Source organism: Lissotriton vulgaris, chromosome 2_1 (genome assembly GCF_964263255.1).
Source record: "Lissotriton vulgaris chromosome 2_1, aLisVul1.2, whole genome shotgun sequence".
In the NCBI taxonomy this organism is placed as follows: Eukaryota; Metazoa; Chordata; class Amphibia; order Caudata; family Salamandridae; genus Lissotriton; species Lissotriton vulgaris.
Window position 1 is genome coordinate 944,104,078 of NC_141687.1, and position 16,694 is coordinate 944,120,771.

Genomic DNA, 16,694 nt, shown 5'->3' on the forward strand with positions numbered 1-16,694 from the left:
TAAGAACATCCTCAGCAGCGCAAAACAAACGAATGGCTAGCCTTTGACATTTTCACCCATGGCAGTACAGAACACACTTGTTCTAAAACCTTGTTGTGATGAAGATCATCTCAAATTACCCAATAACATCCACCCCACAGAAGACGGATGCTTTCAAAGTCTGCAAATCAGAGGATTCCCGGTCTACGTTTGGAGTGTTTTCCAGGAGCTGGGTTACTCGGGATGCAGCTCCCTGAAATCAAAGCTAATTGCGGACAGGGAATCATCTGTTTGCCTTGCCTCTGGAACGCAGGTCCCTCACCAAAAAAATCCCAAAAGCAACTCTAGCCCCTCTTTCTCTGCATGCATACACACTAGATGAACTGGTTGACAGTCAGGCAGTGTGTAATGACCCTGCAATGGCTCAGAAAGAGGCAGCCATGTAATCTTGTTTAATTTGCCTGTTGGAGAAGAAGAGCTCTGAGGGAGGACAGCCCTGGATTCAGGGTCTCAAATTTGCTAGAAGTACAAGAGGTTCAAGGCTAGGAATAGATTCATTTCTGGAGGTAATGTTGGTATGAATGTATTTTATCTCGGAATGTAAACCAGGAAGAACCTCTGAAGCAGGAGCTGAAGCAACTCAAGATCACACGAAGGAGGCGGATCGCTTCACCTGCATGGAGGCACCAAGGCTGGTCTGAAAGTGGACCAGGAAAATAGTTCTCCATCCAGGATTTGTCTGCCTCATACCCTTGCTTGCTTGGTTCTCAGAGCCAATCAAATGCAGACTGATTAATCAGGTTGCAGAAATACCACCTGATTTTCTCCAGGTTATAAGTGGCCAAGCCGAACGATGTGCCTTCTTTGTTTTACATACCATGCCAGCATTTTTGCATCCAACTGTTTCTTTGCTACACTAGATTTTTGAACAGCTAATCAGCTTTGGCTGGCTGTTAGACGCAGCATCTGTAAATTTTCTTTATGATGGATCTTGCAGTTGTCTTGTTTTTAAAGCTACTGATGTTTCTTGTCCATCATGTCTATCATGTCTCGATCTCGGACCTTCCATCACGAGTTCTGCGAAAGCTGCTTGACTCTCAGCCTCACTTTTACTAGGGTTTGTATTTTATCGAAATCGCTGGAGGCTAATTGCACATTGGCTGCAGCACCTGGATTTGGTGCGAGTCTCCTCGGTGTCACAGGTAACATTTGGATTCATTCTCTGCTATCTGTCCCTAAGGCGAGGTCAGTGCCTGTTCTGCTTGGTGTTCTCTTGTGCTGGTCATGCTACAGGTGATTCGTAAGGTTGCCTTTCCTTTATTCCATGAGCTGGTGGTAGTTGAGCTATTTGGTGCAGCTATAAGAACTTTTTGTTGTTGTAATTATTGCTGGATGCAGCAAGGCAGCCACATTTTGTGTGTTGTTGACATGATTGACAGATTTCTAGTTAACTATAAGTCCAGCATCTGTACAAGTGATACTGAATGCCCCGGCACGTGTAGTGTGCCACTTAGCATTTGGCAATGCTTGTACAGTGGAGTTTATGTCCATGCACAAATTATTGATCATTTTTGCGCATAGCATTTACTGATTAGTATGGTCCTTGCCTTGGTATATTAAGAACGGTCTCACGGCTCACTATTACGTGGCAATCCACCCATTTTGACAGTCCCCCATGATCAGAAGGACAAAGGCAAGGAGAGCCCGACCCGCATGGGGTGTAACAAAAAGGTCTCTGTTGTGGTTTATTATTGGCCCCTTTACGTGCATGCCATGCAGCTCATGCCAGGAATGTTGCGAGTTCCTGGTCAGAGGGTTTCAGGCTGGTCAGTTGAGACAAGAGAAACTGAGGGGTCAGCAGCATCGTTGGCGGTGTGCAGTTTCCTTAGCTAATAAAGACATCCTGCAATTACATCAACTCAGTGTCTTAACCCTGGCGACAAGGATGGGATCCTAACCCACACGTCCAAACCCCAATGGATTAGCAATCAACTATACTTACAATATGTACTGTTTTATTGGTTTATTTTATGTGTGTTACTTCCTTATATATTTATTGCTCATTTTGCATGGTTATGTAAGGGGGTGTGTTGTGGTTTATTACTGGCCCCTTGACTGCATGCAAGGGCAGCTCATTCCAGGAATGTTGAGTTCCTGGTTAGAGGGAACCAGGCTTGTCAGTTGAGACCAGAGAAACTGAGGGGCCAGCAGCATCGTTGGTGGTATGTCTTTTCCTTAACTAACAAAGACATCCTGTGATTACATCAACTCAGTGTTTTAACAGGCTCTCCATCACCGGTGCTAAACTACAGATTTGCCACTAGTATCTCCCATGCCTACAGTTGTCGGACACGGTTCAGAGTGGTGCACAAAAACAGACTGGGTCGTAAGCCCTTGAGAACTATCCTCAGGGTGTGGAGACTGCCTTATTTCTAACACTGATGGTTACGAGGTCAGGTGTATGTAAAACTATGGAGGCCAACAGTGAGCACCAGAAGCAAAGATTTAATCATAGGGATACATGAAACGGCATGCAGTCTCTGCACTGGCTTGTTTTAGTGAAGCTCACGGTCACATCCATAGAACAGCAACACTTCTAGTGTTTGTGAAAGTGTACAGTGGATATTGGTATTAGGTACCAATTGTGACCATTGACACCAGAAAATTCCACCCCTATTTTTCATGAACATTACAGTTTCAAGGTACTCTTGAAAAGACATTATTATTTGAATTGATGTGATAAATCTCATGGTGGTGTCTGCAGACCCAATTATACACGGGAGAGTGGGTCTCATGTGCAACACCCATGTGGTGCTTTCGGATAGGACTATGATCCCCAGAGGGGTTCTGAGGCACGCTCACCATCTTTTGCCGGTGAATTCTGGTGCAGCGCTCCGGCCCACGACCATCGTTGCTGGCGTATCTCTGCCCATGTCTTCTTGGCTGACCGCTGGATGACTGCTTCATAGCGTTCCTGGAGACAGAAAGCAAAGAAGATTGTTTAGCACGTATGGACATATGACCATACTAGACACACGGCACATCTCGTGCTATGTAACAAAGTAGCGGTTTTCTAGAAACTATCAATGGATATTGATGTATCAGAGGGGTGGGGTGATGCGGTGTGGTGCGACTGCAGCAGAGCAGGAAAAAAACTCTAATATTATGGAAGAGATGAGCCAAAGTCCATAGAATAAAAGCTCAAAGCCAGCCTGTTGAATGTGGAAGCATACACGACGAACACAGACTAAACAAAACCAAAGACTATGGTTCTAACACTGTGGAACATCATCAACAAGTCACCTGTTCCACTGGCCTCAAAATCCAAGAGCAGCAGCAACGCTGGTGGACAGAGTACAACATAGACGACTTCTAGTGGTCTGTCGTTTGCATTTCATTCCCCATGCAAATGTGGTAGTCAAATGGTGGCACTTACTAAAGGATCAAAGATTCGCTCTGCTCCTCTTTGCCAATCACAGAGTGGTCCCCACCAGATCACTCTTCATGGGTAGAGCAGACCACTGCAAGGCGCAGTGTACTCCCTACTTAGCCACTCAAACTTCAGAGACTGAATAACCAAGCTGGGCTTTAAACTAGAGCACCCAGAACAAGACCATAATATGAAGCGGGAGGTAACAAACCACTCAAACATGCCCATGAAGCACAACTAATTAAAATATGCAGTAAAAAAGAAAATCAGTCTTGGAATGATCTGGCTGTAAATGTAAAATGTAAATGTGTTTCGATTTATATAGCGCACTTTAACCCAGGGGTCCCAAGGCACTTGCTTAGGGAACCCGTCCTGGTATTCCCCTGTGAGATATCCCGGCCGGGTATCCACAAGGTGAAAGCCAGGCATCCCGCCGTGAGGGGCCGTAGTGGAGATTAAGCAAGCTATTGCCCAGAGTCGCAGAGTGTGACTCCGTGAGTCGAGTAGGCACCGGAGCGAGAATTGTCGACTCCGTGGAATTTTTGAGCCAGAGACCCACCGAGGCGGGGAATCGAACCCTGGTCCACGGCCGATCTCAGCTTCCGGGTCTGCCGCCTCTAACCACTGAGCCACGCTTCTCCACATTGTAACACCTACATAAGACTGTTTTAATGGCTACTACAATCAAAGTTGGAGATAATTACTTACATTTTTCAGGTGTTAAATGTTTAAGCCAGCAGCTACATACATATATATATAGTTTGTGAACAAGGCCACAAGTTGCGGCTGAAACACCAGGGTTCTCAAACTTCCCCTGCCTCGTCCCACTCCTCCTCTTCCCTACACCCCAGAGACCCAGCCCACTCCAGCGCCTCCACAGAGACTGTCCGCCAAATCTCAAAAGGTCAACAAGCCTGTCCTCCTAATTGGACCCACCCTCCACATCTCCTTGAACCCGCTCGACCGGCTTTGTCCCCCAATAACACTAGAACTCACCCAGACCTTAGGTCGATTTCATGCCATTGCGCAACGTACCCTCCTCCTGGGGTACAAAAAGGAAATAACATGCTCTACACCAATAGCAATCGACATCTCAGGTTAAACACGACCGTCACTGCTCTGGCCAACCAGCGCCTTGATGACCTCACCCCATACACAGTTCTATGAAGCAGCATATCGCTTCACTAGAACTCCAGCTTGAAACTATTTCCCAGGGCCTGAACTAAATCCTCACCAATCTCGTCAAGGCCCGAAGTCCCCAACAATACCCCACCAGGTCTCCCCTTCATACAGCTGCCTCCTCCACCAGTGCCCCACTAGGCCCGCTGCTTTCCCCGTGACACAAGTACAGAGACTCTAGAAGGGAGAAGGAAGACCGGTCACAAAAAATCCTAAGAACCACGGACCGCGGCACTAGAGCTCAAACTCACTCAAAAACAGACATTGAGCCAGTCTCCTCTAGACCTACGTTTACTGAAGCCACAATGTCTGACAAAGAAGCAGCCGATTTATCCTCCTCGTATGACACACCCACCTTTGACTTGCCTAAATCCAAAATCCAAGTGATCACGGGTCTCGGAAGAGACCCTCCGGGCACTAAACTCCCCAGAACGCCTTTCCTCACCACCCTTCCCAGAGCACCCAAGGAAACGATCCCTAGCACTAAAGAGCTTTCCACCAACTGCATGCTCATCAACTGCAGATCAGCATCCATGCATGCAACCAAACTAGCAGAAGCCATTCTCTCGCAGGACGTTGACATTGCATTCATCACAGAGACCTGGCTCAATGAGCACTCCTCACCATGCCTAGACATGCTTGTGCCCCCAGGTTTTTCCATTATCAACAAAAAAAGAAAAGACCAACGAGAGGGTGGAGTTGCCATCATCCATAAAGATAACATCTCCATCCTGGAAATAGACTTGTGCAAATACAACACCTTTGAATGCTTTACCGCAAACAAAGACCAAAGATAATGGATCAATGCTCTGTTACCTTCTGTACCACCCACCGGGCAACACCTCAGCTTTTGGGGAACAACTATCAGACCCGATTGCTGACTGTGCTCTTGGAGACTCCAACTCCTTAATTCTTGGTGATCTTAACCTGCGATGGAATGAAACACAATCCTCTAATCCAAATGCCATCCAATCTTCTCGGTGACAATAATCTTATACAACACTGCACAGAGGAGACGCATTACAAAGGAGACACCCTAAATGCCATTATCGCCAAACGAGACGCAATCTCGATCGAACACGTACTCCCCGTTGACTGGTCGGACCACCACATGATCCTATTCCATATCAACCAACATATTCTCTCTCAACCACCGTTGCAAGACCCCCCCAAGTGGGTCAGAAACCTCTCTCAGATTCCCATGGAAGTGCTTGAAGAAAGGATATGCGCACTCCTGCCCTGCCCCGCCCCAATGACCACCTCTCCACTACCGATCTCACTACTCACTACAACTCGAACCTGGAGACTATGCTGGACCAACTCGCTCCCCAAAAACTGAAAAAGGCAGAGCCATTCCATCCAGGTCTTTGTTCAACACGGACTCTAATACCGAAAGGAGAAACCTAAGAGCCATAGAAAGAAGCTGGAGGAATAACCCTTGCTCCTCTCTCCGCGAAGAACTCAAACAGCCCGCAGGGAATACAACAATCACATAAAAAACAAGAAATCTGTTTTTTTTTGCTCTTTGCTGGATAGCGCAAAAAATAGACCCAAAGAGCTCTACAGCATCATTAGACAACAAACCTCCAAGCCGGTGGCCTCCACAATTCAGGCATCCAACGAACTTTGTGACAACTTCTTTAATGACAAGATCATTAAGATCGAACTCTCTCTGGACATCATTAACACTGGACCCACCAAGAGCACCATGCCCGGGACGGTCGTTGTCGCTCTTGGCTCCGCCTCCAATTCTTGGCTAAGTTTCCACCCCATCCAAGATCATGAGATAGTCACAATGATCTCCACTTCCAAACCCTCTTCCCATGTCCTTGACCTCATTCGACCCCTACTAACCAAAAAACTGAAGCTCTCCCTAGCACCGCTTTGGTGCACAATAATAATCAGCTCCATGGAAAATGGAGTCGTTCCAGACTGCCTTAAAGTAGGTCAGGTCACACCCCTGCTGAAAAAACCTGGCCTTGACACGACGGATTTGAATAACTTTAGACCTGTATCCAACCTTCCCCTTCCATCCAAAATCCTAGAGAAATGCATTCTCCAACAGTTTACCCAACACCTGGATAACATCAATTTCTTGGACTCCCACAAATCTGGCTTCAGAAAAGGCTGCAGCACTGAAACCGCAATAAACATCATAGACTATATCCACCACTCACTAGACTCTGATCAATGCTGCCTCCTCATTCTCCTCGACCTATCAGCACCATTTGACACAGTAGACCATAAACTCCTCATCAGGGCTCTCCAAGAAAGCGCCAGTCTTGGTGAAGTGGTCCTCCAATGGTTTTCCTCATTCCTACACAATCGCACACAAAAAAACCAAAAAAAAACAAAAACCTTTGCTTCGGACTCTCACCCTAGCAACAAAGGAGTCCCTCAAGGCTCAGTGCTCTCTCCGCAACTGTTTAACATCTACATGGAACCCCTCACCAAACTAATCAGAGCAGCCAACATCTGCTTCAATCTTTACGCAGACGATACTCCGATATATCTGGAAACATCCTCCCTCAGTGACAATCAAAGACTCAATGACGTACTGAATGAATGATGTCCAACACTGGCTGTCTTTGAATCATCTTAAACTAAACCCCGACAAAACCGAGATTCTTCTCATCTCGAACAAGGAGGAGAACCCTCAAATTGCGGAATGGCTCAATGCCGTGGATGCGCTCAACGGGAATCTCACCCTAGCTGACTGTCAAATCACTTGGTATCACACTAGACCGGAAACTAAACCTGACCATACACATCAAGAATTCGGCTAAGAGCGCCTTCCTTAACCTCAAACTTTTGAACAAAATAAAACCCTTCATCCCGCCTGGTGATCTCAAACAGGCCACCCAAACCCTGGTACTGTCAAGGCTGGACTATGGGAAAGCAGTCCTCTCAGGAATTGCAAAGTCACACCTAGCTCCCATCAAAACAACTCTGAATGGGGCTGCCAGAATGGTCACCGGACTCAAGAAATTTGACCACATTTCTCCGGCTTTCAGTGAACTTAAGTGGCTCCCAGTTGAAATTAGGATCAGCTTCAGAATAGCGTGCCTCACTCATAAAGCCCTACATACCGGCAAACCCGAATACCTGGCGCCCAAACTCAAAAAAGCCGGTCATGCCAGGAACCTTAGAAGCTCTAACTCACTCCTTCTCATCCCGCCAAAAACTCTAAAAATAAAAACTGCGACTAGTTCCTTCGCCGGAAGTGCGCCTAAAATCTGGAACTCCATTCCCCCCCACATCAGAACCATCCCCTCCTTTGTAAAATTCAAAAGCCAACTCAAAATCCTGTTCCTCAACGGTGCCCCAGGGAGTCGATAGGAACTCTCAGAGTGGGGGTACAGACACTTATTTTCCGCTCCATCGCCACCTCAGTGAGAATACAAAACAGATGTTCCCTCGACTATGAAGCTGATCCCTCAACATCGACATGCATTTTGTCACTTTCTTGTATAGTTTGATTTCTTCTAAATGTATCCTCTGTAAAGCGTTCCGATACCCTCGGGTCAGGCTAGCGCTATATAAAACTACTAAAATAAATAAAATTAAAAATCAATATACACACACACATATATATTCACGCTCTCACGCCCATAGGAAAGGACCAGCACTCACGTTGGGTAAATCGTTGATTATGGATTTATTCGCGCACATATATTTGTAATAGCGCGTACATTGTAATAGAGCTCATAGTCTTCACTTCCTGCAGATTACTGCCGTGGTTTGCGCTTAAAGAAACCACTGCCTAAAAGGGAAACCCTAGCATGAAAATTTCATATTTAATCGAAAGCCCCGTGCTCAGTACAACGATTAATGTTGTTGACACAAAAAGCAGCATTGTGCTAATGGGGAACTAGTAGCTAGCTGTGATGAGCAGCATTTCTAAAATGAAAAAAATACTCCAACAGCTCGGATATGTTTCAAAAATGTTAATTAAGTAGAAGATGGTGTCAGATGGATTACATCACCAGAAGAGTGCTATAACCAATAGCATGAGGCGACAGAAATATTCCTATGGCTGGAGTGAAACCCATTTTATGTATATTTCAAAGAATTGGTAACAATAGGTATTGCAGATAGTTGCAATTCTAAGCCGTACATGAAAATGCACGAGATTATTCACAGCATTTAGATTGCAGTCTTTACGCCGGAAGTCTTACTGGAATTAAAAAACATCTGGATGTAGAAACAAGCTTTGGCGAAGAAACACACCGACTAAAAACAAAACTATTTTGGGGCTTATAAAGACAAGCATTGCCATAGTAATCCCTGAAAGGACTAGAACTACTTTGCGTGTAGATGTGCTTCTTGTGAAAGTGCAGAATGCTGTCACTCAGAGTGAAGGGAGCCAATAGCGGAAGTGGGTTAAACCACTGCACCATGCTATACGCTGCAGTGGCGTAGCTAGTCCTATGGGCGTCCGTGGGGCTCTCTGCGTTTGCTGCCCCGTAGCGGCCACCGTTGAGAGCGGGGTGGGGGGTGCTGGCGAGTATTTTCTCTGCACTGAGGAGCGGGGGTCGCTGTTGCCGTCCTACAACGACAGGCGATAGTGGGGCGAGGACATCGCCTCCAAAACGTCTGCCACCCGGCGACACTACCCCGGCCTCCCTAGCTTTGCCACTGATACGCCACAGTGCGTAGGAGTAAAACGGCAGACCAATGGTGACAGGTGCTGGCTGAATGCCCATATTGTTAAGTATATTACGTACATAATTTTACTAAAATCAAAAGGACTTGGGACTTGTGTACCGCAGGATCTTAAAACACCCAGTGCTCTGCCAATCCAACACGGCCACTAAAACACTAAGCACCTAGTGAAAGCCCTGGTGCTCAAACCGGCCCTTCACATCTTGTTACCATGGTGACATCCGCACAAACAGAAATGTGTACACAGACCTTTCACTGGGATAACTCCTATCCACTTACAACGCAGAGACAGCAACAGACTTTCCCAGCACTCAATGAGAATGAAAGAAAACAACTTTTAAAGGGGAGGTCTAGCCACAGCTCTACATTTTGGCTTTGAGGCTCGCAGAGTTAGTACTTAATAGGTGGAAACAATTGCAGTGGCATTGCATGGCACTACCTATTGAACAGGAAGTGGCTTGTTTCAAATATCCTTGCTTTGCCAAAGGAATTCGTCCTCTGCTGTGCATGAAATGAGAGGTGTCCATCAGTGCAAGCGTGAACACAAGGATTTCTTTCTATCCCAAAGGATTCATTGCCATCTTGGATCAGGAGGAACCGCATTCACAAACTGAAAACAGAGAGCATTTGTTCTGCTGTAGTTTTTCTCTGTTAATGACAATGGAATGTATGGGCAGAAGAGCTGTTGCCCATAAATAGTAAGAGCTCATCACGTTTGATAACAATGACATGTAAGAGTCAGCCCTTAGACAACTGTGTTTTTCAACGAGAGAGATGGCAATAGTACAATTCTTGAACCATTCCTTAGCTCATGTACAGAGTTATGCAACTCTGTGAGTTCGGATTGCAGCAGCCATCTTGGAACAGGAAAGTATTCATGTTCAAAGCACAGAAGTTAAGATCACAAGCTCGGCAGCCCTCATGAAACATGATTTCAGTATACATGAACCAGTAGCAAAGCTTAACCCAGAAGCACAAATGAGTCTAAATACCAACTAGAAGGAGTCCTGTTAGTGTGTTTGAAACAAGAATACAATTCCAAGCTAGGCTGCTGCATCTCAGCAACAAACTCTTTTTTGTTTGCCACATATCCCGGTCACGCCAAGAAGAATGGAAACAAAACAGAGACAAGCCTTTTATCTAGGTCTGCTCGTCATTTCCTTCACTCAAAAGTAATACAAACAAGGCTGAGTTAGCCTAGCTAAGTACACCAGACTGTCTTTCCCCATTTCAACAGTATATGTCAACTGAAAAGGATGGAAAACTCACTTACATTTCCACGGCTTAGAACATAAATTGACTGCATACATTTGTGACAGAAAATAGGGGCTAATCACTGATTTTAAATAAAGACTGCGGCCCCCAGGGGAAGTGAAGGTCGCAGACCAGTCTTCCCCTGGGGAATTCGCGCAAAGACCGGAAGGACAAGGTGGGGGTTGGGATTAAAGGGGCAAGGGGAAGGGGCGGGATCTGGGAGGCCATATAAGGTGTTGGGAGAGGAGAAACGGCCTCTTTAACACCTGAGCACCACCGGGGGGGACATAGCAAAATGTTGTGGTCAGTAGGTGGGTGGTTGGGGCAGGGGCCGATTTGGCGGCGGGGCGGGGTCGATTTGTGTTTCGGTTTTAGGGCTGTGTGCGGTTTCCTGTAGTAATGGTGACCTGTCTGGATCAGCGGTGCGGGGCCGGTGGGAGGGGCTGCGGCTGGCGTGCTCACCGGGCGGGTGACGGCCCAGACGTGTATGCATGTGTGGAGGGCAGCGATGGGGTTGCTTACATGTTGGGCCGTGTAGTCATGTGTATCCTTGGAGTATGGCATTTGCTTGTTGTGGCACCCAGTCTTGTCGTCTGGCAGGTGTTTAAGTGGGCAGCTGGTACGGCAGTGCGTTTGCATCCTACGCGATTGTTCGCTTCCTTGCGGGGAGGGAGGGGGAAGGGGGCGGCGGCGGCAATGTGGCGTGCGCGGGCCGGTTTAGTTAATAATTAAAATCTCTCCTGGAACAGTAAGGTCTGGTCCATGCGCATTGTATGGCCATGCGCAGTGTATGGCTACCCAAGCGTTTATTAAATGTAGGTCGGCGGCTGAGCGGCCAGAGGCGGTATAATTTGCCCCGTCCTCAGATTACATCGGGCGGTATTTGGTGCATACGTTTTTCACTGAGTTCCCTAAACCTGCCCCCCCTCCCCCTCCCCCCACTTGTGTCCTGCTGTTTAGTACGATTTGTTTGGGCGGGCGGACAGAGTGCCTTGGGCGGGGGGTGCTGTACAGGGTTTTGGAAGGTACAGCCCCCTACTGCGGACTGCAACCCTGTGGGGGGACACGTGTCGGGAGTCAGCGCGGGTGGGCCCGAGGGGGGCTGTAAGGCAAATTCTTATGTATACAAGGAATCCAATGGCTATAAGCAGAATTAGTAATGATTTTTTATGCCAGTTAGGGTGAATGTCGTCACTGGGGCAGGAGCACGTCTATGCTGCTTATTGTAGGGACCTTTCTTTTGGGGGTTGCTGTGCAGGAGGGCCATGGCATGTGGTCGGGGGCACAGGTGGCGTTTTTGGGGCACTGTGAGTAGGGGTGAGGGACCGCCAGCACGGCGCGAGGCTCGGTGGTGCTCAGGCCTCACCTGGTTGGAGCGACCTGGTGGGGGGGGGGCCCACCAAGGCCGGTATTGTGCCGGCAGTACAGTGGATGCCAGCGGGGCGCACAACGGCCTCAAGACGCTGGCCAGAAGCTGCAGGGGGGTCTGCGGAGGCCTGCCCCTCCATCGTGGGATCGCGCAGTATATACATTTCAGCATTATGGCAATTTTTTGCAGAAGTTACGACCAGTGTGTGACAGCTGGCGTGCGGCATGGGGGTCTGCGTATGCGTATGGGGTTTGTTGTCATGGATGTGGAGGATTGCGGGATGACGGATGCAGTACGAATGGGTAGGCGGTTGAGTGGGGTCGCCAAGGGGTGGGGGAGGAGTTGCAAGTAACTGGACTGTTTTGTCTTGCTCCAGGAGGCCGGTACGGCTGCAGACAAGGGCAGGAGGAAGACGTCTGGGAACATCAGCGACTGAGCAGGAGAAGGAGGTCCTGGACGGACTCTCAGGTACGGGTCTATTGAAGGGGCCGGGGAGCTGCACGGACGGAGGGTCTACAGCTGGTTGGCCGGGGGCATTGAGCGGTGATTGATGAGGGAGAGGCAGGTGCCGCTACGGCAGGCTGCTGGTGAGCTGTTTAGGGTCATGTGACGAAAGGCATGGGACTGGACAGGGGACTGAAGGGACCACACCCGTTGCTGGTTAGAACGTTTGGTAATGGTGTTGATCAGCTCAGCATGGTTGAAAATATTGCCAGGGGTCACGGGACATTCTCAGAGTGAGAAGAGCGCTTGGGGACCGGAGGTGATGGCTGCCACGCAAGCAGTTATGGATATAATGAGCAGCTGGGGGGCGTACACGCACTGTACGGGCGCAGAGGGTGACCTGGGGAGCAGGAGGGGCTTGCCCACAGCTGTGGCAAGCAGACTAATCGGAGGCCATTAGGCAGGGTTGATGTCTTACAAAGTAGAGATTTGGATGATCCACTGAAGCGCAGGGGTTTGACTGGGTTAGGAAGTCCATCTGTTTGAAGCCATGGGCAGTGGCCCCAGATGTCTTATGTGAGACAGCTGGGACTCTGGCGCAGGTATTATTCTGACTGGGGGTGACCTGGGGGAGGGTTTGCCCGGGACCAAGGACGCCGGAGCAGGATTAGGGGGCTGTGATGAGGCCATACCTGGGGGGGGGGCGGGGCCATGGTTGGCTGACGCAGATGCAGCAGGTGCTTCGGACTGGCGGTAAGAGTGGTAAGGCTTGAGGTTTGCGCTATGGTGTGGGACGGTTTTGACTGATACGCTGTTCCCCTTTATTTACGTCATTTACAATTTTATATAGCGGTGGCTGGACCGTGGGTATTGGAGTGCTCTACGCGCATGCTGTAACGAACAAGGGTAGCTGGGGGTCTGAAGCGCGTGGGGGTCCTGAGGTGCAGGCGGCTTTACGGTATGTCTGGTCTGCGAGAGCTGCACCTGAGGGAGGGGGGGGGGGTTTAGGCAGGGTGTCTGGCAGGGGAATCTATAATAGGTGCACAGAGTGCGAGGCTGAATGGTGCAGAAGGAGTGTTCAGGGTAGGTGCAGGGATGGTTTTTGCGATGCGTGGTGTGTGGAGATGGCGTGCGGGCAGCGGTGAAAAGACTGGCAACTATGCTTCTCTCAAGAGTTAAAGGGGACCTGGGAGTTCGTTAGTTCCCCCTGGAGGCGGGTTGCTGTGGTCACCGTGGAGCAGCGGATGAATGGGCGATGCATAGGGTGACCGGCGGTGTGGCACCTGGTGTGTTTGGGGGTACATAATGGAGCGCCTGATTCTCAAGCAGGGCGACTTGGGTGCTTTGTGAGGATGGTGTGGCAGTGATTTTAGTGGTTGCGGGGCCCTAGGGGGGAGCGGCTGCAGGTTTCAGGGCTACAGGTGTACGACTAGTTGTTTCTGGGATGGCGTGGCGACTGGACACTGGCCGAACAGGGGCTAAGGGAAGAGGAATACACTTCATGAAGGACTAATTATTCTTTTCTACTGCAGGAGTTGGGAGTGGAACAGGACCCCAGGCGATCGCCTGGCGGGGGTGCCCCCCCCCCCCTTTTTCTTGGGTATGGACCGACAGAAGAGGCGAACTGGCCAGTTTGCTCAAGGGCTGTGCAATAAGGAGGGAATCTGCAGGGTGTGTGCGGGGATTTGTGGCATGGACGGTTGGCAATGTGTTCTGAGAAATAAGGAGTTGCCCGATCTGAGGATACAGGTGGGAGACAGACGTATGCAAGGATGTCATGGGTATGGTTTTACACTATGATGCATGGAGGTGGACATGGTGCACTGAAGCGGATAATGGGGGCGATTGGTCACAGTGATGACTCTGGGCCTTGCAGCAGGGTGGGTCGAAGGGGGGGGGGGCTATTGAAAGACACAGGTACTGGTGTGAGGAAGGGGATTGCGCCAGGATGGGGGTCACCTGCATGGACAGGGATCTGTTCATCCACGCACGTCACTGGTTCAGCTGGGTGCGGGTACTGGTGGTGGATGGTCGTTCACAGCAAAAGGGTGCTCTTTTCACAAGCAACGTTTGGCCCAAATTTTCGGAGTGGGTTTACACAGGATGCAAGCAGAGGGGACGACTGGTCGTTCGACGCAAAGGGAGCACTTGTCACAAAGTTTTGGTCCCAACAACTCTGATCTGTTTAAAATTGTGGCGAGCAAAAGGGTGGATGGTCATCCACCGCGAAGGGAACACCCGTCATGAACAAGGTTTTGGCCCCGTTTAAAATTGTGGCGAGCAAAAGGGTGGATGGTCATCCACCGCGAAGGGAACACTTGTCATGAACAAGGTTTTGGCCCCAGAATCCTATCTGTACACTGAAAGCGAGCAAAAGGGTGGCTTGTCGTTCCTGGGGAAAGGGTTCTTGTCGCAGGCATTGTGTGGGCCCGAAAAATCTTCAGTTACACTGGTTGCGCGCAAAATGGTGGATGGTCGTTCACTGCAAAAGGGGGGCATTTGGCAGTTAATAGGTTTTGGCCCAAGAATCCTGTCTGTCTACACGGGATGCAAGCAAAGGGTGGATGGTCGTTCACCGTGAGGGGGGCCTTGGCACAAACCAGGTGATGGCCCGAGAAACCTATGTCTACGCTGGATGCCAGCAAAAGGGTGGATGGTCGTTCACCGGGGAAAGGGGGCTCGTCGCAGGCAACATGGGGGCCCAAAAAATCTTCAGTTACACTGGTTGCACGCAAAATGGTGGATGGTCATTCACCGCGAAGGGGGGCATTTGGCACTTATTGGGTTTTGGCCCAAGAATCCTATATGTTAATGGAGGCGAGCAAAAAGGTGGATGGTCGTTCACCGGAAAGGGGGCATTTGGCACAAACCAGGTGTTACCCCGAGAAACCTATATGTCTACGATGGATGCCAGCAAAATGTGGATGGGCGTTCACTGCAGAGGGGGCACTGGTCGCCAGCAAAGTTTGGCCTAAAATTAATCCTATCTGTTTGCACGGGATGCAGGTGAAGGTGGTGGATGGTCGTTCACCACGTGGGGAGGCACCTTTTACAGCCGAGGAGTGGCTTGCAATATGTGATTGGTTTACGCGGGATGGGGGGGGGGGGGCACATTCCCGGCCACGGTTTGGCCCGACGCAATGTGCTCTGTAAATCTGGGTTCAGACACAGGTGGTGGATGGTCGTTCACCGAATGAAAGGGGGGACTCCTGTCCCTGACAAGGTTTGGCTGGTCAAAGTTTTTGGTTACACTGGTGCAAGAAAAAGGGGGCATGGTCTTTCACGGAAAGGGGGGGGGCAAATTTTCTGGACATGGGATTGCCTTGGATAAGACTGTTTGTTTGCGCAAGACACATGTTGTAGTGGTGGCTGGTCGGCCACTGGGTGCCACAAGGTGGCGGATGCATTAGCTGCACAGGAACTTGGGGTTTCAAGTGGTGCTGGGCAGGTTGGCACCTTTCGCGACGGACGGTTGTCTCATCAACGGTGAATTATATAAAACATACGTTTGGGTGGTGGTATGGTCGTCCACCGAGTGCTGCGGAGTTGGTGGACAGGAGGCGAAAGGTGCCTGGGAGAGCGGGGGGTGGGGCAGTGAACCGCCCTCCGGGGGTTCCCTGGTTGGCGGTACTTTGGAGGGGTGGTGAGTCACATATGGGCAGATCCACTCCTCTGGGGGGGGGGGGGGGGGGGCGAGAACGGTACACGGGTGACTGATAGCGGAGGCAATGAAGGAAATTCAACAGAGGATGCTCGGAGGGCAAGTGAAGGTGAGAATGGGGAGAGGACGGAGGTCACCGAGTGAATGGGGAAGAGTCAAACAGGTGAGATAGTTTTGAGAAGGAGGAATGGAGAATGAGTCGGTATGGGGTGGGGAAAGTATATTTATTGCATTTATGTACTATGTAATAAAGTCTAAAGGATTGCAACCTTGTCCTAATAAAATGGCCTTTTACACTTCAAGTAACAGCGTGGAGTGTGGTTCTTGCGCGATAGCGTGCTAGCCGAGCGCGCTGACTGAGTCAGCCCTGAGCACCATCCGGATGGGGGGAAAAACACTTCAGATTCCGTCACTTTCCCATGCAGGAGCAGGTGGAAACGTACATGTAGCTGCAAATGCTCCTAACCCGCCCAGAAAGGCAAGAGAACTGGGAATTAAAACGTTTTGTGCCCTCTATCAAACAAAACCCAAAATGCTTTGCTCTATAAATGCCTTTTTGTTCATACAGACATGCCACATTCCCTACAACATTTATTTTCTTCTTTTGTTCTCTACAGCAGAGACCATTTCATTTTAAACTCTGCAGTGATTGGAGATCACTGGTGCTATGTCCCTGCGGGGATAGACTTCCTGAATCTAAAAAGGACTTCATG

At 49.4% G+C, this 16,694-nt stretch overlaps 1 protein-coding gene across 11 annotated transcripts in view; it reads right to left on the reverse strand.

The window, feature by feature from the left end:
• Positions 1-16,694, reverse strand: part of MAP7D1 (MAP7 domain containing 1) — a 268,439-nt gene that overhangs the window by 81,930 nt on the left and 169,815 nt on the right. For all 11 annotated transcript variants that reach the window (XM_086956478.1, XM_086956482.1, XM_086956480.1 and 8 more), the window contains exon 5: positions 2,842-2,953. In XM_086956478.1, coding sequence (XP_086812604.1) covers positions 2,842-2,953 — 112 coding nt within the window. The remainder of the gene's footprint in view (positions 1-2,841; positions 2,954-16,694) is intronic.